Genomic DNA, 22,917 nt, shown 5'->3' with positions numbered 1-22,917 from the left:
GAACCTCAAGAAGAACCTCAAGAAGAACCAGAGGAGCAGACAAGAATAGAAGAAAAAACCCCATCCAGATATGTTCAGAAGAATCATCCAGAATCTCAGATTGTGGGGCAGAAAGAAGCAGGTGTACAAACAAGAAGAACAGTTGCAGAAGCCTCAAGCTATTTGGCATTACTCTCCTCCACTGAACCACAAAATGTGAAAGAGGCATGCAAAGATGAATGTTGGGTGAAAGCAATGGATGAAGAACTTGAGCAAATCGAAAAGAACAACACTTGGGAGCTAGTTCCTAGACCAAAGGATAAGAATGTTATCGGAACAAAATGGGTCTTCAAAAACAAATTGAATGAAAATGGAGAAGTAATTAGAAACAAGGCCATGCTTGTTTGTAAAGGGTATGCGCAGCAAGAAGGAATAGACTTTGAAGAAACCTTTGCTCCTGTTGCAAGACTTGAGGCCATCCGAATGTTCCTTGCTCTCTCAAGTTTTCAAAACTTCAAAGTATTTCAAATGGACGTGAAATCAGCGTTTCTAAATGGAGACTTGGAAGAAGAAGTATACATTGAACAGCCAGATGGGTTCATTCTTGAAAATGATCCAAATCTTGTATGCAGATTGAAAAAGGCTCTCTATGGTCTCAAACAAGCTCCAAGGGCTTGGTACTATCGTTTGGACAAATATCTTCATCAACAAGGTTTTTCAAAAGGATCAGCAGATAGCAATCTTTATATAAAAGTTGAAAATGACAAATTGCTAATACTTGTTGTGTATGTAGATGACATTATTTTTGGGAGCAATGAAGAAGCTATGAGTCAAAGCTTTGCCTTGGTCATGCAGAAAGAATTTTAAATGTCCTTGCTAGGAGAACTGACATATTTCCTTGGTTTGCAAATCCAACAAAAGGAAGGAGGAATCTTTTTATCTCAAACCAAGTATCTCAAACAGATTTTGAAGAAATATGGTATGGAAGATGCAAAACCAGTATGTACACCCATGGTCACATGATGTAGCCTTAGTGCAAATGATGAATCTGCAGCAGTACATCAACCAACCTACAGATCTATGATTGGAAGTTTACTTTATTTGACAGGTACTCGACCGGTCATCATGCATGCAGTTGGAATAGTTGGAAGATTTCAGGCAAATCCGAAGGAGACTCATCTTCAGGCAGTGAAGAGAATTTTCAAATATCTTCAAGGGACTCAAAATTATGGCTTATGGTATCCTCAAGATACAGATCTTACACTTCATGCTTATACAGATCCAGATTGGCCGGAAGTGTGGATGACAGGAAAAGCACAAGTGGTGGTGCGTTCTTTATGGGTTCCAGACTGGTATCTTGGTTCAACAAGAAACAGAGTTCAATTGCCTTGTCTACAGCTGAAGCAGAATATGTTGCTGCTGCATCTTGTTGCACCCAACTCCTTTGGATGATGCAGACTTTGCAGGATTTTCAAATCACTTGTACACCACCAATCCCCATCTTATGTGATAACACAAGTGCAATCAGCATCTCAAAGAATCCTGTTATGCATTCAAAAACCAAGCACATACCAATCAAGTACCATTTTCTCCGGGAACAAGTACTTGAACAGAAGGTCAAGTTGGAGTATGTTCCTTCTAAGGAACAAGTTGCTGATATTCTCACCAAACCATTGCCCAGGGACACTTTTGAATACCTCAGGCAAAAGCTGGGGGTTGTTGATGCATCATCTTATTGTTGAACCTTTTCTGATTGATGGTACAGGTTCGGGGGGAGCATATAATGCATTGTTGGCATTATGGAGGATGGTCAGAAGGAGATCTTGGAAATAGCTGCAATATGTCTCTATCTCTTTCATGGTGGATTATGGTTCTTTGTTGCAGATCTGGTTCATTTTCAGGGGGAGCATGATCTTAGGGGGAGCATACCCCTTTGCCCTTGATGTCAAAGGGGGAGAATGAAGCTGAAGTTTGTGAGGTTGCCATCAAGTCCAAAGGGGGAGATTGTTGGCATTATGTTTCTGGTATGGCTATATGTTACAGATTTTGTACTTGATGTTGTACTTGATGGCAACTCCCATGGCAAGGCTCTTAATTTGTTGAAAATTAAGAAGTACGCAGGAAATCAGTTCAGAAGGTGCGTACCCGCAGGTACACCATGCAGGGACCGCGTCCAGATACGCAGGCCAGCCATTCAGGAGGTGCGTACCCCAGTGCACACATTTCAAGGCAAAGAAATTCACATGTGGGGTTTTCTTATGTGTTACTCTTGGTATTTAGCCGATGGTATTGGGTTATTATGGTGTCGGCTCGTGGTATTGTTCCATGATTTTAGGAGGAGCTTGCCTATATAAAGCAAAGGAGATCACTTGGCTAAGCATCTTTTGCAATTGAATATCTTTAGATCTGAAATATTGGGTTATGGTCTTAAAAGCTTGATCTATATGAAAGGGAAGTTGAAGGCGAATCTGTGAAGGGTGATCTCTCGAGCGCATGATCAGATCTGAGCAACTGTGCCACTCTGGTGGACTGCCTACTTGGCCCTAATCAGAAGGCCGCAGGTGTTTAACAGAAGAACTGCGTGGGTACGCAGTGCAGAAACAGGAGATCTGCGTTGGTACGCAGAGCAGAAACAGGAGACCTGCGTCGGTACGCAGAGCAGAAGAAGGAGAGCTGCGTCGGTACGCAGAGCGACTAAGGTTCAGGTGCATCCGCATAGTAAAAGTACGCGGCGCGATAGTATTTTTGGGTGCGTCCCTGCAGTAACAATACGCGGCGCGATAATGTCTCTGGGTGCGTCCCTGCAGTAATAGTACGCAGTGCGGTTGAAGGAACAGTGCGTGGGCACGCAGTGTGGCAGAAGGATCTCTGCGGGTATACGCAGGGAAGCAGAAGGTGAACTGCGTAGCGACGCAGGCCACAGAAGGGAAAACTGCGTCCCTGTCTTAAAATGTTCTGTTGATTGAATTTTTCTGTTGATAAGGTGTTCTGGGTTAGTTCTGTTATTGCTGATCTGATAACTGTAGTGGACTGTAACTTTTATGTACTTGATGATCATTTGATGCTTTATGAAAAGAGTTAGGGGGTTGTAGCTCCCTTCCAAGAGAGACTGGAAAACGAGAGAGAGAGAGTTGTAGCTCTCTGCAGGTTGCAGCCTGCGTACTGGTAAAGGACTGCACCAGTACAAAACCATTGTAAAAGAAGTTTCTAATTTGAAAGAAGATAGAGACATATTGCAGCAGGTGGTTTTCACCCACATTGGGTTTCCACCTTACATCTTGTGTTCTTTGGTGTGACTATCTATTTTTTCTTTGTTCATGCTCATTATTTTATGGTACTGACATGCAAAAATAATTCAAAGAACAAATAAGGAAGATTTATTAAAAGAATTAGATAATACTGATTCACCCCCCCCCTCTCAGTATTATTTTCAACATGTACATTATAAATTTGGAGAATATTTTGGAATCTGATAGTTTGGAGAAGTGAAATCAATTGCCCCAATTATCCTCTCCTGATCATCCACCATCAAATTCTAGAATATTCCTAAAAGCTACATCAAGTAAGTTCAACAACGTAAATGTCAAAAGTCTGCACCATCTTAAACCACCAATATCATTTCATATAGAGTAATTGTCAGAAGTTTAAGCGATCTTAAACCACCAATGTCATTTCATGTAGAGTAATTGTCAAAAGTGTAAGCCATCTTAAACCACCAACTTGTCACTTCATGTGGAATACTTTTGGATATTGATCCATCATTTCTAATGTTACTCTAAACAAGCTACATTTTTATATGGAAAATAATAAAAAACTTTGTAGAAAATTTTGAAAATCAGAATTATAGTTATCAAGTTTTAGGATTTTGAGATCTTCAAAAAATTTTGATGGCATTCAATCCATTTCTACCCTGGAAAAAACCATTTAGACATTTTTACTTTCAAATTTCTTGAAAAATTATTCACCAGATTCCAGTAAAAATTTCACCCAGCTAAATTATAACCTCATTAGATAACGCCATAGACAACGCCTATTAGCTAATAACTGCTAATCATGACTAGCTTGGAAAATTATTATGATAGGTTTAACGGCTTCAAAAAAAAGGGAAAATATATCTGATGCGAAATCCTCATCTTCTTATCCTCATTGAAATTGCAATGGTGAATAAATGCTCCGTTCTACTTTATGATCAGGTGGTGAACCATGGAGTAGATAAAATGTGAACATAATTGAAAATGAAGGAGATGTAGCTCACAGGTGAGGCCTGCACCTGGAGACTACACTCAGAACAGAGAGATCACTCTCGTACACTCTATTATTCAGGAATGAAAGATTACATCATTTAAGTACAACACTAGGAATTAGGAAGTTGCAACCAAACCCCTAAACTCTAGGAACTAATCCTAAACTAGGGAGATACGTTACAACTATGTAACCATTTTCTCTATTAATACAAAATAATATAATTATTTTCAACTCCCCCCCTTAATAGAGAAAGGGTTATTCTGGACTCCTAGCATCCTTCTAAACAATTCAAACTTCACACGTGCAAGAGGCTTTGTAAAAATATCAGCCATATTGTCACAAGTTTTACAATATTCAACAGTAATTTCTTTTGACTGTATTTTCTCTCTGACAAAATGGAACTGAGTGTCTATATGTTTGGTGTTTTTGTGAAACACTGGATTGTATGCTAATTTAATGGTGCTCTGGTTGTCGCTTTTGATGGAAGTGGAATTCTTCTATTCTTTTCCTGCATCATTGAGAAGCCTTCTCAACCAGATTGCTTCACACGTCGCTGCACACAATGCTTGATACTCAGCTTCACACGAAGACAAAGCTACAGTACTCTGCTTCTTGCTGCTCCATGCTATGACCCCGGATCCTATGCTGAATGTGTAACCTGTGATAGACCTTCGATCATCCAAGTTACCTGCCCAGTTTGAATCTGAAAAACCTGCTAGAATAACATCAGATGCGTCAGTGTATAAAATGCCATAGTTAACAGTACCACAAAGATACCTCAACACACTTTTTGCTACTACCCAGTGACTTTCAAGCGGTTTTGACATGAATTGGCTCAACACACTAACAGAGTATGCTAAGTCAGGTCTGGTTGTTGTAAGATATATCAAGCTGCCAACCAGTTGTCTGTACATTGTAGCATCAACCTCTTTAGTGCCATCGTCATTGCTCAACTTCAGATTCTGCTGCAAAGGTGTCGCCACTGATCTACACTGATCCATACCAAACTTTTCTAACAGATTTCTGGCATACTTCCCTTGGGTAAGAAAAGTTTGCTCAGTATCTCTGCATACTTCTAATCCCAGACAGTAATGAAGTCTTCCAAGATCTTTCATCTCAAAAACTTATGCCATAAGCCTTTTGATTCCTCTGATTAAATCATCTGCATCTCCTGTTATAATCATGTCATCTACATACAAAGAAATCAGAATAATCTGCCCCTGCTTATTGTACTTGGTATACAAATTTGGGTCATTCAAACTTCTACGAAAGCCATACTCTAAAAAGAAAGAATCAAGCTTTTCATACCAAGACCTGGGTGTTTGTTTTAAACCATATAAAGCCTTTTTCAATCTGCAAACAAGATGTTCCTGCCCCTGCTTTACAAAACCTTCTGGCTGTACTAAGTAAATTTCCTCTTTTAATTCACCACTTAAAAATGCAGATTTGACATCAAGCTGGTGTAGCTCCCAATTATATTTAGTAGCTAAAGCAATAAGCATTCTGATTGTATTTAACTTTACTACAGGTGCAAAAGTATCATCAAAATCTATACCTTCCTGCTGTGAATATCCTTTTGCAACCAGCCTAGCTTTTAATTTCTCTATACTTCCATCTGCAATCATTTTTGGTTTAAACAACCATTTACATCATATGGGTATTTTATTCTTAGGCAGTTCAACTAAATCCCAAGTGTCATTTCTAAGAATTGATTCCATCTCTTCATTCATTGCAGCTCTCCACTCCTTAAATTGACTAGCTTCTTTGTAATTAGTGGGCTCTACAATGTTCAAAACATTTGACATCAAAGCATAGTCTCTCAATTTTAATGGTTTTTGAGTCTTCCTACCAGATCTCCTTGGTAGGGGACTTACCTCAAATTTGTTTTCTTCAGCTCTAAATGGGCTTGCTTTATCACCTTCTTCCTGTTCTTCTTTTTGCTCTTCTTTCTGCTCCTGCTCTCTTTCATCCTCGCTATTTTCATCCATCAACAATGGAATGTGCCAATCATCACCAATGTCATCTTTCCCTTCCTGTACCTGTTCATGAAACACTACATCCCTGCTTGCAAATATCTTATGAGTCTCAGGATTGAACAATTTATATGCTTTAAATTCTGTGCCATAACCAACAAAGATGCATTTCACAGCTTTAGGATCTAATTTCTTCCTATTAGCTTTAGGTATATGGGCAAATGCTTTTGACCCAAATACTCTTAGATGATTTACTGCTGGTTTGAATCCATATAGAGATTCAAAAGGAGTTTTGAAGCTAAGATACCTGTTAGGACTTCTGTTCTTCAAATATACAACAATATTAATAGCTTATGCCCAAAAACTATTAGATAGATCCTTACCTTGTAACATGCTCCTTGCGCACTCCACTAAGGTTCTGTTTTTGCGTTCTGCAACTCCATTCTGCTGTGGTGTGTGTGGCACTGTAAACTGCTAAACAATCCCGTGAGATTTGCAGAATTTCATGAATTCCCCTAACTTGTATTCTCCCCCTTGATCAGATTGGAGAATTTTTATACTCTTACCAAATTGTTTTTCCACCAAGGTTTTAAATTCTCTAAAGCACTGGAAAGTCTGACTTTTCTTACTCAGAAAATAAACCCATGAGTATCTAGTGCAGTCATCAGTAAATAGCAAAAAATAATACGCTCCACCTAGTGACCTTGTCTGCATAGGTCCGCATATATCAGTGTGCACTAGTTCTAAAATATCTGTTTCCTTCCTCCTATCATGCACAGGAAACTGTTCTCTATGCATTTTACCTAAGGCACATCCATCACAATTTAACTGAATATTACGAAAGATAGGGAGCCCCTCAACCATACCTTTTCTCTGCAATAGCATGAGGTCCTGCAAATTCAAGTGACCGAATCTCTGATGCCAGAGTTGTTCGGCTGTTGATCCTCCTGCAACCATGGCTCGCTTTGATATACTCTTCACATCTAGTCTATATAGGCTTCCAACACGCACGCCTGTTGCAACTATTTCTTCCCTGCAATCCTTTATCACACAATGAGTCTTGAAGAACTCGACTTGCATATCTTGATCAGTTATCATGGATACAAATATCAGATTTTTCTTAACTACGTCTATCAATCCGCATTTGTATTTGAACAGACTTCGGCTTTTGAATAGAGCCTCATGGTTATGGATCTTAAAAATTAAAAATCTCAGTGAAATCTAGGAATTACGAAGTCAGTGGTGAAGACAGTCGGGATCAATAAAACGGTATTAATGGAGAAAGCAGTAGTAAGCATCAAGATGGGAGAAGTAGATGAATGCACTGATTTCTCAATCACAACAGTCAAAGAGCTTGCGGATTCAGGCATCACTGAGGTTCCTCCCATATTCCTGCAACCTCAAACAACACGAGTTCATTATGGTGTGAGAGCTGAACAAATCCCTATTCTAGACTTGAAGAAATTGGAAGGCGATGGGCGAACAGAGGTTCTGCAACAGATTGTAGATGCTTGTGAGACCTGGGGTATTTTTCAGGTAGGTTCTGCAACAGATTGCAGATGCTTGTGAGACCTGGGGTATTTTTCAGGTATAGTAGATATGAATTTTGGTGTTGGGAATGAGATTTAAAAATAAGAATCTGTTTTTATTTAAAAAAAAAATTAATAGACATTTTATGTCCATTATAAATTCGGAGAATATTTTGGAATCTGATAGTTTGGAGAAGTGAAATCAATTGCCCCAATTATCCTCTCCTGACCATCCACCATCAAATTCTAGAATATTCCTAAAGTCTACATCAGTTGAACAACGTAAATGTCAAAAGTCTGCACCATCTTAAACCACCAATGTCATTTCATATAGAGTAATTGTCATAAGTTTAAGGGATCTTAAACCACCAACGTCATTTCATGTAGAGTAATTGTCAAAAGTGTAAGCCATCTTAAACCACCAACTTGTCACTTCATGTGGAATACTTTTGGATACTGATCCGTCATTGCTAATGTTACGCTAAACAAGCTACATTTTTATTTGGAAAATAATAAAAAAATTTGTTAAAATTTTGAAAATCGGAATTATAGTTATCAAGTTTTAGGATTTTGAGATCTTCAAAAATTTTCGATGGCATTCAATCCATTTCTACCCTGGAAAAAACCATTTAAACATTTTTACTTTCAAATTTCTTGAAAAATTATTCACCAGATTCCAGTGAAAAATTCACCCAGCTAAATTATAACCTCATTAGACAACGCCATCGACAACGCCTATTAGCTAATAACTGCTAATCATGATTGGCTTGGAAAATTATTATGATAGGTTTAATGGCTTCAAAAAAAAAGGGAAAATATATCTGATGCGAAATCCTCATCTTCTTATCCTCATTGAAATTGCAATGGTGAATAAACGCTCTGTTCTACTTTATGATCAGGTGGTGAACCATGGAGTAGATAAAATGTGAACAAAATTGAAAATGAAGGAGATGTAGCTCACAGGTGAGGCCTGCACTTGGAGACTACACTCAGAACAGAGAGATCACTCTCGTACACTCTATTATTCATGAATGAAAGATTACATCATTTAAGTACAACACTAGGAATTAGGAAGTTGCAACAAAACCCCTAAACTCTAGGAACTAATCCTAAACTAGGGAGATACATTACAACTATGTAACCATTTTCTCCATTAATACAAAATAATATAATTATTTTCAACTCCCCCCCTTAATGGAGAAAGGGTTGTCCTGGACTACTAGCATCCTTCTAAACAATTCAAACTTCACACGTGCAAGAGGCTTTGTAAAAATATCAGCCATATTGTCACAAGTTTTACAATATTCAATAGTAATTTCTTTTGACTGTATTTTCTCTCTGACAAAATGGAACTGAGTGTCTATATGTTTGGTGTTTTTGTGAAACACTGGATTGTATGCCAATTTAATGGTGCTCTGGTTGTCGCTTTTGATGGAAGTGGAATTCTTCTGTTCTTTTCCTGCATCATTGAGAAGCCTTCTCAACCAGATCGCTTCACACGTCGCTGCACACAATGCTTGATACTCAGCTTCACACGAAGACAAAGCTACAGTACTCTGCTTCTTGCTATGACCTCGGATCCTATGCTGAATGCGTAACCTATGATAGACCTTCGATCATCCAAGTTACCTGCCCAGTCTGAATGTGAAAAACCTGCTAGAATAACATCAGATGTGTCAGTGTATAAAATGCCATAGTTAACAGTACCACAAAGATACCTCAACACATTTTTTGCTGCTACCCAGTGACTTCCAAGCGGTTTTGACATGAATTGGCTCAACACAGTAACAGAGTATGCTAAGTTAGGTCTGGTTGTTGTAAGATATATCAAGCTGCCAACCAGTTGTCTATACATTGTAGCATCAACCTCTTTAGTGCCATCATCACTGCTCAACTTCAGATTCTGCTGCAAAGGTGTCGCTACTGATCTACACTGATCCATACCAAACTTTTCTAACAGATTTCTGGCAGACTTCCCTTGGGTAAGAAAAGTTTGCCCAGTATCTCTGCATACTTCTAGCCCCATACAGTAATGAAGTCTTCCAAGATCTTTCATCTCAAAAACTTGTGCCATAAGCCTTTTGATTCCTCTGATTAAGTCATCTGCATCTCCTGTTATAATCATGTCATCTACATACAAAGAAATCAGAATAATCTGCCCCTGCTTATTGTACTTGTTATACAAATTTGGGTCATTCAAACTTCTATGGAAGCCATACTCTAAAAAGAAAGAATCAACCTTTTCATACCAAGACCTGGGTGCTTGTTTTAAACCATATAAAGCCTTTTTCAATCTGCAAACAAGATGTTCCTACCCCTACTTTACAAACCCTTCTGGCTGTACTAAGTAAATTTCCTCTTTTAATTCACCATATAAAAATGCAGATTTGACATCAAGGTGGTGTAGTTCCCAATTATATTTAGTAGCTAAAGCAATAAGCATTCTGATTGTATTTAAATTTGCTACAGGTGCAAAAGTATCATCAAAATCTATACCTTCCTACTGTGAATATCCTTTTGCAACCAACCTAGCTTTTAATTTCTCTATACTTCCATCTGCATTCATTTTTGGTTTAAACAGCCATTTACATCCTATGGGTGTTTTATTCTTAGGCAGTTCAACTAAATCCCAAGTGTCATTTCTAAGAATTGATTCCATCTCTTCATTCATTGCAGCTCTCCACTCCTTAAATTGACTAGCTTCTTTGTAATTAGTGGGCTCTACAATGTTCAAAACATTTGACATCAAAGCATAGTCTCTCAATTTTAATGGTTTTTGAGTCTTCCTACCAGATCTCCTTGGTAGGGGACTTACCTCAAATTTGTTTTCTTCAGCTCTAAATGGGCTTGCTTTATCACCTTCTTCCTGTTCTTCTTTTTTCTCTTCTTTCTGCTCCTGCTCTCTTTCATCCTCGTTATTTTCATCCATCAACAATGGAATGTGCCAATCATCACCAATGTCATCTTTCCCTTCCTGTACCTGTTCATGAAACACTACATCCCTGCTTGCAAATATCTTATGAGTCTCAGGATTGAACAATTTATATGCTTTAAATTCTGTGCCATAACCAACAAAGATGCATTTCACAGCTTTAGGATCTAATTTCTTCCTATCAGCGTTAGGTATATGGGCAAATGCTTTTGACCCAAAAACTCTTAGATGATTTACTGTTGGTTTGAATCCATATAGAGCTTCAAAAGGAGTTTTGAAGCTAAGATACCTGTTAGGACTTCTGTTCTTCAAATATACAACAATATTAATAGCTTCTGCCCAAAAAATATTAGATAGATCCTTACCTTGTAACATGCTCCTTGCGCACTCCACTAAGGTTCTGTTTTTGCGTTCTGCAATTCCATTCTGCTGTGGTGTGTGTGGCACTGTAAATTGCTGAACATTCCTGTGAGATTTGCAGAATTTCATGAATTCCCCTAGCTTGTATTCTCCCCCTTGATTGGATTGGAGAATTTTTATACTCTTACCAAATTGTTTTTCCACCAAGGTTTTAAATTCTCTAAAGCAATGGAAAGTCTGACTTTTCTTACTCAGAAAATAAACCCATGAGTATCTAGTGCAGTCATCAGTAAATAGCAAAAAATAGTACGCTCCACCTAGCGACCTTGTCTGCATAGGTCCGCATATATCAGTGTGCACTAGTTCTAAAATATCTGTTTCCTTCCTCCTATCATGCACATGACACTGTTCTCTATGCATTTTACCTAAGGCACATCCATCACAATTTAACTAAAAGATAGGGAGCCCCTCAACCATACCTTTTCTCTGCAATAGCATGAGGTCCTGCAAATTCAAGTGACTGAATCTCTGATGCCAGAGTTGTTCGTCTGTTGATCCTCCTGCAACCATGGCTCGCTTTGATATACTCTTCACATCTAGTCTATATAGGCTTCCAACACGCACGCCTATTGCAACTATTTCTTCCCTGCAATCCTTTATCACACAATGAGTCTTGAAGAACTCGACTTGCATATCTTGATCAGTTATCATGGATACAGATATCAGATTTTTCTTAATTCCAGGTACATATAAAACATTTTGAAGATGACTAATTTTTCCATTTGGTAACTTGACTGGAATAACCCCATAACCTTTAATCTCATATCCACTATCATCTCCTAAATAGATTTTTGATCCATATGTACTTTCTTCAAGAGTATCAAAAAATTCCTTTTTACCTGTCATGTGAGAGGATGCTCCGGAATCAACATACCATATATCGTCCTGATCAGATGCTAAAAGGGCACGGTCGACTATGAACAGTCGAAATTCATGACTAAAATCTTTGTCTTCTTCAACATCTTCTTTAATAAAGTATCCTCTGTGCTTTGCCCGCTTCCTCTTTGCATCATCAGCCTGCTTCTTAAAGCATCCATTCTACACATGGCCCTTCTTTCCACAATAATAACATTTCTTTACACAATTATTTGCAATCATACATTTATGTGGACTCTTCTGCGATGTTCCTTCTTTCTGCTGTGATTGCTGCTGTGGCTGCTTCCCTCTGAATGATCGCCGTTTCGCCATCAGCGCAAGATCATCCCTCTGGGGGTTCAAGTTCTGCCGCCGCTCCTCCTCTTGCAGCAAGATCCCTATCAGATCATCAAATGTGGGCGCTTTCTCCCTTGCCTCCAATCTAGTGATGAACATTTGAAATTCATCTCACATCCTGTTCAGTGTGATCGAGACAAGATCAGAGTCAGACACCGCCTCTCCGATGTTCCCCAATGCATCTTTCACATCTTTGATTCGCACAACAAATGCAGCAACAGTCTCATTTTCGTTCATCCTCATCGAAAATAGCTTGCTTTTAAGTTCCATAACTCGGCTTGTTGTGGGTATGATACAGATTTTTAATGGTCGTCCAGATCTCCACAGACATTTTACAATCTCTGATGTGCGGAATAACGTTGTCCTTCACAGACATTTTCAGCAAAACTTTCGCCTTGTTCTCTCGTTTATCCCAATCTTGCTCCTGCGTCCCCGCATTCACCCTATGCTCATCACCTGTAACTATGGACCAAGCATTCGCACCTTCAAGCAAGGTCTAGATCTTAAATTTCCAGTTCGTGAAGTTAGATCCATCGAGTTTGCCAGACTCGTGGAGGTAAGATTCCATCGTATTACTCATTCTGTTCAGATTTAAAAAATGAATCTACCCAATAGTAACAAAAAATTGATACCTTTCAAATCGATTTGTCACCGATCTACTGATCTCGTGATCTACTCACTAATTCAGATCCGGCAATATCTAACAACTCAGCAAAATCAATCCCGCTCCGATGAGCAAATCCGTCGTTTTTCAATACAGCCAAAAAATCGATCTGATCAAAACTGATCCAATCTGCCTCTCTCGGATAGATCTAAAACTTCTCCGATCTGCTCCCTTCGCAAATCGTCAAACAAAGATGAGGCTTCTCGCAGATCCCCTTGAAGGTGGATTGGCGCGTTCCCGAGCGAGAAAACCGCGCCCAAATAAAATCGGTTAGAGTAAAATTTCCTGGCGCAATTTTTCCATGATTTTCTGCGCCAATCGGGTAATTTGGCGCTCTGGCGCAATTAATAGACGAACATACCCGCCAAAAGCCCTTCCTGGCGCTTCTGTCAGCACGAAAAGTGAGCCAATCTCCTTCTATTCAGAAAAAATAAAAACATCCGAATCCGAGCCAGGTGTTCTGCAGTCCACCTGCTCAATTGAGCACAAAGCTCTTGTGTACACGTGGCCACAGAGGCACCTCAAACCACACAGGAAATTCTGCCACAAGGCAAGCTGGCCACAAAGGCACTTCAGTCACAAGAGGTGATACAAGATCAGGCTCACCCAATCTGAGCTTTGATACCAAGATAAAATGTGAACAGAATTGAAAATGAAGGAGATGTAGCTCACAGGTGAGGCCTGCACCTGGAGACTACACTCAGAACAGAGAGATCACTCTCGTACACTCTATTATTCATGAATGAAAGATTACATCTTTTAAGTACAACACTAGGAATTAGGAAGTTGCAACCAAACCCCTAAACTCTAGGAACTAATCCTAAACTAGGGAGATACGTTACAACTATGTAACCATTTTCTCCATTAATATAAAATAATATAATTATTTTCAACTGGAGTCCCAACGATGGTGATGGACAGAATGATGGAAGCTTCACGCAGATTTAATGGAGAGCCAATTGACGAGAAGATGAAGTATTATAACCCTGCTGATTCTACTGTCCTCATCCATTATGGCTCGGGCTTCAGTTCCCACAAGTTACCAACAGCTGAATGGAAAGACGCCATCAGGATTATATATGCACCGCGCTCCCCACATCCATCTGAATGGCCTGCTGCCTTAAGGTCAGTGGTGCAATTCACTGCTATTATAAGTTTCATTATCTGGTCATTAATTCCTAGACATGTCTTGGTATTTATTTTTAAGTCAATTGGACTATTTGCATTTGCTCCGAAAGTATCCTTGGCATGCCACAAAATTCATAATAACTACGGCGGAATCATATGTATTAGATTGGATTATTGCGATTGGCTCACCTAATAGCTATGACTGATCTTGGAAGGAAAAAATATTCCAAACCTTTGGAAATCCTGTGATGAATTTGAAGTGACAGTGATAGTGACAGGATGGAAAAGTTTTATGCATTCTTCATGAATTTTGCGAAGGAGCTGAATTGATAAGTAGGTTGAATCATGTAAAGAAAAAATGATTGTTTTTCAAAATTGTATTTGTACTTTTGAAGTAGAGCAAAACCAAAATAATGATTTTTTCTAATAAAAGGAAGCAGAGCTAGCATACTTTCTTCTTTGAAGACAACATTTTTGAAGAAGTAAAGGAGTACAAGTACCTTGGGATTGAATTCAACAACAAACTCAATTGGGAGGACTGCAGAAAGAAGAGAATTTTAGGAGGGTGGAAAGCATTATATGCTCTTCAAAACAGATGTAGAGAGGCAGAGTTATGGGATTGGAAAATGATTAAAGTGTTTTTTGGACTCCTAGTTTGTCCAGTGATGCTATATGGGTGTGAATTGTGGGCTAGCAGCACTCCCGTCTCAAAATGGAAACAAATTGAGAAAATCCAAAAATGCTTGATCATGAGCAAGTTCAAAATAAAAAGTTTGGTACCTTATGAGTGTTGAGTGAGACAAGAATAACTTCCATTGAAGCAATTGCTATGGTGCGGCTCATAAGATACCTAAAAAGAATTGAACAAATGAGAGTAGGTAGATGGCCTAATGTTATCTTCAATGAAGGCATCGGTGAAATAAAGAAAACATGGATGAAACAAAACTACACATGGATGCAAAAATGGGATATCTACCTCAATGCCTGTCCCACAAATAGCAAGGAGCTAAAGGATTTTGTTATGGAGAAATTTCCTAAAAAGGTATGGGGAAAAGAGTTGGGTAGAAAGAAGAAATATTACATTGAGGAATTCAACCCTAAGTGTGATTTACAACAAAAAAAAAAGTTCATGGGAGCTAGCATTTAGTGGAGGGAAAGGTTCTTATTGCTCAATTAATGACCAACTCACAGCAACTTCGGTGTGAAACAGGACGGTGGAAAAGGCTTAAAGAAGCTTGGGAAGAAAGGGTGTGCACATTTTTCACGTCTGGAGTTGTGGAATCGGAAAAACATTTCATTTTGGAATGTGATGCATTCAAAGACATTAGAGAAAGTTATGAGAACATGTTAGCATCAGTTTGGCATTGTCTTTTTAACAAGGAGATTGTTGGAAGGTTGGGTCAGCTCATCATCAGTTTGAATCGGAAAATCACTGAATTGCAAAGAGCGAAAAACAGGGAACTAATGGTCTCATAGGAACTTAAAATATCATTTCATTTTTTATATTAAATTTACTTTTAAAAATCTAAATATTTTTTTTTCATTTTTTAAAAACATTATTGAAAACATTAAAATAATAAGTAACAATTATTTATATATATATATATATATATATTTTAAATTTTTAATAAATATATTAAAATAATAAGTGATAGTTAAGTTATAATTATATCTATTTGAAATAAAGTGTTTAGAATTTTAATTTAGTTATCAACAATCATTCTGTTAATGATAATTTTTTTTTTGTTTTATTAAATATTAAAAATATTCTTAATAATAATCATAAATATTTCAAAAATATATTCTTTTCACTTATTAATTAAATTAAATTAATAAATATTATATATTGATAGCATCAGACCACCTCCTCCTCGCACAAAGTAATAATTAAAAAAGGTAGTGTTGCATAAGTGTATGAAGTGTAGACAACCAAGTACTTTTCACAAGGGGGATCTAAGTCAATCTTTTTGTCCCTCAGATACCCAGATGATGAATCTATATAGAACCCTACCCACTAGATTTTTTACGTATCAAACATGCCAAATGGAGATGTTTCTCTTTATTCGTCAGACTCAGGAGGCAATCCTAACACAGATTAACATAATTAGATCACCGTAGGCGTTATTCATCATTATTGACTTCCAAGGGGAGATTGGATTAGTGGGCAGCTCTAAAATTGCATTTGATAATGTGCGTATGATGATGTTGGAAATGGCCCAAAAGAAAAAGGGAAAAATAAGAAATCCAGAGATTAAGAAGATGATTCACAACCTAAAAGGCCTAAAATTCCAAGTGACAAGGCACCAAAGTTTAAGTCTCAAATTAGAAACACAAATATTATGTCTCAGAATAGAGAGGGATACAAGCAACATGATTCCTAGACGATTTAAATTTCATCATCGGTTTTATAAGAAACATGACCCCTATGGAAAGCTTGAAATGTATTCATACCTTTTATGATATTGGTGAGGATAAAATGCGATGTAAAATACAAGGAAACAGAGAAAAGCTACTTCAGAGCGTCAGTGAGTTAGAGTCTAAATGAAAATTATGCCAAGGTCTTCTCATATCTGTGTACAACCTACAGTAGCACCTCCCTGACGAGGCTGGCGTCCCAGAACATGTCCAATTAGCCATTGCTGCATGCTGAGGATATTTATGGTTAATTTACTAACTGGTGAGAGATATTTTTGAGTGGAGAAGTGTTGGAAGACATTAATTCCAACCACCCTCATTAATGTAGTTGCTGGACTGTTCTAGATAATTCAACAGATATTTTAGGGATAGTTTCTAGAAATGGTTCACAAAATGAGCAAGCTTCTTGAAGAAGCCACTAACCCACCAAATTCCAGAAGTCTCTCTGTTGTATATAAATATCTGTTTAGACATCGAATGAAAGTAAGCTTAAGTTACAAGCTCTGATAACATATTAGAGATAGCTCCGATACCATACTGAAAGAGCAGAGCTACAGAGATGCACACACAACCAATTGAGGAGCCCGTACTCGTGCATGTGGGCATTTGCTGACTAAGATCTATAGGCATGAGCAGTACAGGGAGATATTTCTTGTTATTACCGCTACTGAGAATGGGTGGGGTTGTTCCTACTGTGGGGTTTTGAGTTGTGGGGTTGCTGCAAGATTTTCAGGCCTGACAAGGTTCCTAAAGTGTATTTGGGTGCGTCCCAGTGGCTCAGTAGGGGTTTAGAGTTTGTTCAGTTATGGCTACTGAGAGTGATCTCATGATCAATTATACTGATAGTTTGCTCCACGGTGGAGACTTTGGGGAGCTTGAGAAGGAGCTTCTGACTAAGGATTTCTATGAAGGGATAACAGTTCCAGATTTCGATTTTGGAGAAAGTGGTGATTTCATCAAGTCTTCTATCCATGACAGAGCTCTATATGAGGATAGAGTTCTATGGAATGGAGATGCTCAGAAGCAGGAAATCGTCCTACCAGTTGAGTCTGATGAAAACATGGAGACCGCACAGAAACTCCACAGTTTGTCCCTTGATTCTATGGATAAAGCTACTACTTTTTTGCAGTTTCCTGAGGCTAAAACAAAGCCAGAGTCTTCGATTCTTATAGGTTATCCTTCCTCAAATGGTATGCCTTCCTCCTACCCATCTGTGACTTACAGTGCTCCTACTGTAGTTTCCCCAACAACCCAACTAGCTGTAGCATTTAACTAAGCTTCCCTACTTTCACCCCAAATTAGCCTGTCTAATGGCTCTACAGAGGTATTAGCAATCAGTACCACAGAGGAGCTACTCTTGGAGAAAAACAAAGAGCTTGCCTCCTCCTCATCTTCGTCATCACAGAAAGCACATTCAAACAACTCACAACATACTTCCATTCATCGATCAAACAGGTATTTATACAGGATGAAAAAGGTTCTGGATATCAATTCGGGCGGTGGCTTCCTGAAGAAGCTTGCCCCTTTGTTCTTGTCCCATGGCTTGCCTCTGTATGGATATTTGCCCTTAGCCACCAATGCCAAATCTGAACTGTTAGAGCCCAAATTAAAGCTCTTCATCCTCTCCTCCTCTTGTAGAAGAATTCCTGTCAATTCATCAAATGTAGGGGGTTTCTCTCTAGCTGCAAGACATTGACATGCAGCATTACATAATGTTTTGATAGCAGCAACAATATATTTCTATAGGATCTTTTATAAATAAAAAAAGAAAGGAAAAAGGTGTTATTGGTGATATTAAAAAAGGAGGGTTGTTATTATTGAGTAAGGAAATATTTAAGTTGTGAAAATTTTGTATTTGGTGATTAGAGAAAGTTTTTTCATCATGGCAAATTTGTTGCTTGAAACTTATATGAATGAATCCACCAAACTTGATGGAGAAAATTATGTGAATTGGAAATTCAAGTTAATGACTATTTTAGAAGGAAATAATTTGTGGTCCATTGTGAGTGGGGATGAGCCCAAACCCATTGTTGCAGGTTCTATTCCAGATTGGGAGAGAAGGGAGACAAAAGCAAAGGTGTTGCTGCGTATGTCCGTAAAAGACAACATTTTTTTTATTTTTATTTTTGTTGACATTACCTCTCTTAAATAGGCTCTATTCCACATGAATACCATGGGTAAATACTATGGGTCAATACTCTACTTTATTTTAACATATGATTATTTTTATTTTTATTATTTTATTATTTTTGTTTACATAACATAACAAGACATGACATTATAACATCTCTTCTATATTTGGCTGGAGAGCCCCTCTAGGCGCAATACAATTTTGATGGAAAAATATCTATACCAGCCTAGATCCATGTTAAGCCCCTCTAGGCTCAATAAAATTTTGATGGAAGAATATCTATACCAGCGTAGATCCATGTTAAATCTACCAGCGCTTTGATGGAAAAATATCTATACTAGCCTAGATCCATGTTAAGCCCCTCTAGGTTCAATAAAGTTTTGATGGAAGAATATCTATACCAACATAGATCCATGTTAAATCTACCAAGTGCTGAGAGGGATCAAATCTATTGAGGTGAAAACCTCTTTTACAGTGAAAAAAGATTTGACCCCCTTCTCAAAGCTCGATAGATATGCCAAAATTTCCAATGGTAAATTTTATTTTAATTATTTAATTATTTTATTTTTATTTTTTATGTAATTGGAGTTAAAATGGATCTACACTGGTTATCTATCTATCTATCTATATATATAATTTATCTCAATTTAATTTTAATTTAATTTTTATATAATTTGATTTATCCAACATATTTACGTAACGAAACATACTAAACTAGAATTTGTTTCTCAACGCAATCAAAATCACCAAATATCATCAGTAGATTTATCCTATCATTTATTATTTGACATACTAGGTGTTAGTTTGTTTCTCAACGCAATCAAAATCACACCGACATATTCATAAAATTTTCAATATTTGAAAGTTTGAATTAAAAAAATTCAAATATCAATAATAATTAAAATGCTGAAATAATCGAAATTTTTTCTCAGCGATACCCGTGTATGACGATTGAATCAGAACCATGTCACACATTCACATCACTGAAGCCATGAACGATTGAAGTCGTTGAATTATTTAAGTAGTTATAGGTTTCGTGCCCATTATGGCGCGATATATGTATCCGGAAATTTGGACAGGAATTTTGAAGATTGCATAATCCTAGCTGTTGACGAGCAGTTGCAAATTCAATTATATATTATTTCCTCATGTTAGCTGGCTATGATCTTGAAGGTTGGATAGAGTTGAAGTGCAGATAAGAATATGGTATTTTTTAGAGTGTTTTTTAATAAGAAAAAGCTTTCATTAGAGAAATGTTTTTGAAATTAAAATTGGAATTTTGAAGATTGCATAATCCTAGCTGTTGACGAGCAGTTGCAACAGACTTCGGCTTTTGCATAACTACGTCTATCAATCCGCATTTGTATTTGAACAGACTTCGGCTTTTGCATAGAGCCTCATGGTTATGGATCTTAAAAATAAAAAATCTCAGAGAAATCTAGGAATTGCGAAGTCAGTGGTGAAGACAATCGGGATCAATAAAACGGTATTAATGGAGAAAGCAGTAGTAAGCATCAAGACGGGAGAAGTAGATGAATGCACTGATTTCTCAATCACAACAGTCAAAGAGCTTGCGGATTCAGGCATCACTCAGGTTCCTCCCATATTCCTGCAACCTCAAACAACACGAGTTCCTTATGGTGTGAGAGCTGAACAAATCCCTGTTCTTGAAGAAATTGGAAGGCGATGGGCGAACAGAGGTTCTGCAACAGATTGTAGATGCTTGTGAGACCTGGGGTATTTTTCAGGTAGGTTCTGCAACAGATTGGAGATGCTTGTGAGACCTAGGGTATTTTTCAGGTATAGTAGATATGAATTTTGGTGTTGGAATGAGATTTAAAAATAATAATCTGTTTTTGTTTAAAAAAAAATAAAATTAATAGACATTTTATGTCCATTATAAATTCGGAGAATATTTTGGAATCTGATAGTTTGGAGAAGTGAAATCAATTGCCCCACTTATCCTCTCCTGACCATCCATGATCAAATTCTAGAATATTCCTAAAATCTACATCAAGTAAGTTCAACAACGTAAATGTCAAAAGTCTGCACCATCTTAAACCACCAATGTCATTTCAAATAGAGTAATTGTAAGAAGTTTAAGCGATCTTAAACCACCAATGTCATTTCATGTAGAGTAATTGTCAGAAGTGTAAGCCATCTTAAACCACCAACTTGTCACTTCATGTGGAATACTTTTGGATACTGGTCATTGCTAATGTTACTCTAAACAAGCTACATTTTTATTTGGAAAATAATAAAAAAATTTGTAGAAAATTTTGAAAATCGGAATTATAGTTATCAAGTTTTAGGATTTTGAGATCTTCAAAATTTTTTGATGGCATTCAATCCATTTCTACCCTGGAAAAAACCATTTAAACATTTTTACTTTCAAATTTCTTGAAGAATTATTCACCAGATTCCAGTAAAAAATTCACCCACCTGAATTATAACCTCATTAGACAACGCCATAGACAATGCCTATTAGCTAATAACTGCTAATCATGACTAGCTTGGAAAATTATTATGATAGGTTTAACGACTTAAAAAAAAAAGGGAAAATATATCTGATGCGAAATCCTCATCTTCTTATCCTCATTGAAATTGCAATGGTGAATAAACGTTCTGTTCTACTTTATGATCAGGGGGTGAACCATGGAGTAGATAAAATGTGAACAGAATTGAAAATGAAGGAGATGTAGCTCACAGGTGAGGCCTGCACCTGGAGACTACACTCAGAACAGAGAGATCACTCTCGTACACTCTATTATTCATGAATGAAAGATTATATCATTTAAGTACAACACTAGGAATTAAGAAGTTGCAACCAAACCCCTAAACTCTAGGAACTAATCCTAAACTAGGGAGATACGTTACAACTATGTAACCATTTTCTCCATTAATACAAAATAATATAATTATTTTCAACTCCCCCTCTTAATGGAGAAAGGGTTGTCCTGGACTCCTAGCATCCTTCTAAACAATTCAAACTTCACACGTGCAAGAGGCTTTGTAAAAATATCAGCCATATTGTCACAAGTTTTACAATATTCAATAGTAATTTCTTTTGACTGTATTTTCTCTCTGACAAAATGGAACTGAGTGTCTATATGTTTGGTGTTTTTGTGAAACACTGGATTGTATGCCAATTTAATGGTGCTCTGGTTGTCGCTTTTGATGGAAGTGGAATTCTTCTGTTCTTTTCCTGCATCATTGAGAAGCCTTCTCAACCAGATCGCTTCACACGTCGCTGCACACAATGCTTGATACTCAGCTTCACACGAAGACAAAGCTACAATACTCTGCTTCTTGCTGCTCCATGCTATGACCTCGGATCCTATGCTGAATGCGTAACCTATGATAGACCTTCGATCATCCAAGTTACCTGCCCAGTCTGAATCTGAAAAACCTGCTAGAATAACATCAGATGCGTCAGTGTATAAAATGCCATAGTTAACAGTACCACAAAGATACCTCAACACACTTTTTGCTGCTACCCAGTGACTTTCAAGCGGTTTTGACATGAATTGGCTCAACACACTAACAGAGTATGCTAAGTCAGGTCTAATTGTTGTAAGATATATCAAGCTGCCAACCAGTTGTCTGTACATTGTAGCATCAACCTCCTTAGTGCCATTGTCACTGCTCAACTTCAGATTCTGCTGCAAAGGTGTCGCTGCTGATCTACACTGATCCATACCAAACTTTTCTAACAGATTTCTGGCATACTTCCCTTGGGTAAGAAAAGTTTTCCCAGTATCTCTGCATACTTCTAATCCCAGACAGTAATGAAGTCTTCCAAGATCTTTCATCTCAAAAACTTGTGCCATAAGCCTTTTGATTCCTCTGGTTAAATCATCTGCATCTCCTGTTATAATCATGTCATCTACATACAAATAAATCAGAATAATTTGCCCCTGCTTATTGTACTTGGTATACAAATTTGGGTCATTCAAACTTCTATGAAAGCCATACTCTAAAAAGAAAGAATCAACCTTTTCATACCAAGACCTGGGTGCTTGTTTTAAACCATATAAAGCCTTTTTCAATTTGCAAACAAGATGTTCCTACCCCTGCTTTACAAACCCTTCTGGCTGTACTAAGTAAATTTCCTCTTTTAATTCACCATTTAAAAATGCAGATTTGACATCAAGCTGGTGTAGCTCCCAATTATATTTAGTAGCTAAAGCAATAAGCATTCTGATTGTATTTAAATTTGCTACAGGTGCAAAAGTATCATCAAAATCGATACCTTCCTGTTGTGAATATCCTTTTGCAACCAACCTAGC

General features: G+C 37.6%; 1 protein-coding gene across 1 annotated transcript; it reads left to right on the top strand.

The window, feature by feature from the left end:
* Nucleotides 1-7,340: 7,340 nt before the first annotated feature.
* LOC149190435 (scopoletin 8-hydroxylase-like) lies at nucleotides 7,341-8,655 on the top strand. The gene is made up of 2 exons (XM_089410511.1): nucleotides 7,341-7,733; nucleotides 8,626-8,655. Exons 1-2 carry the CDS (start codon nucleotides 7,473-7,475, stop codon nucleotides 8,653-8,655), a joined length of 291 nt encoding a protein of 96 aa, XP_089266637.1. The 5' UTR covers nucleotides 7,341-7,472.
* Nucleotides 8,656-22,917: the final 14,262 nt, after the last annotated feature.

The sequence above is a fragment of the Pinus tabuliformis genome, chromosome 3_1 (assembly GCF_031772625.1).
Source record: "Pinus tabuliformis cultivar Carrire ecotype Pingquan chromosome 3_1, CPIR1, whole genome shotgun sequence".
NCBI classification, from domain to species: Eukaryota; Viridiplantae; Streptophyta; class Pinopsida; order Pinales; family Pinaceae; genus Pinus; species Pinus tabuliformis.
This window is presented reverse-complemented; position numbering and strand designations above follow the sequence as displayed.

Coding starts and splice junctions, on each gene's coding strand:
- LOC149190435 (XM_089410511.1), top strand. CDS start 7,473: ATGGAGAAAGCAGTAGTAAGCATCAAGATGGGAGAAGTAGATGAATGC. Junction 7,734..8,625: donor AGACCTGGGGTATTTTTCAG/GTAGGTTCTGCA, acceptor CTTTATGATCAG/GTGGTGAACCATGGAGTAGA.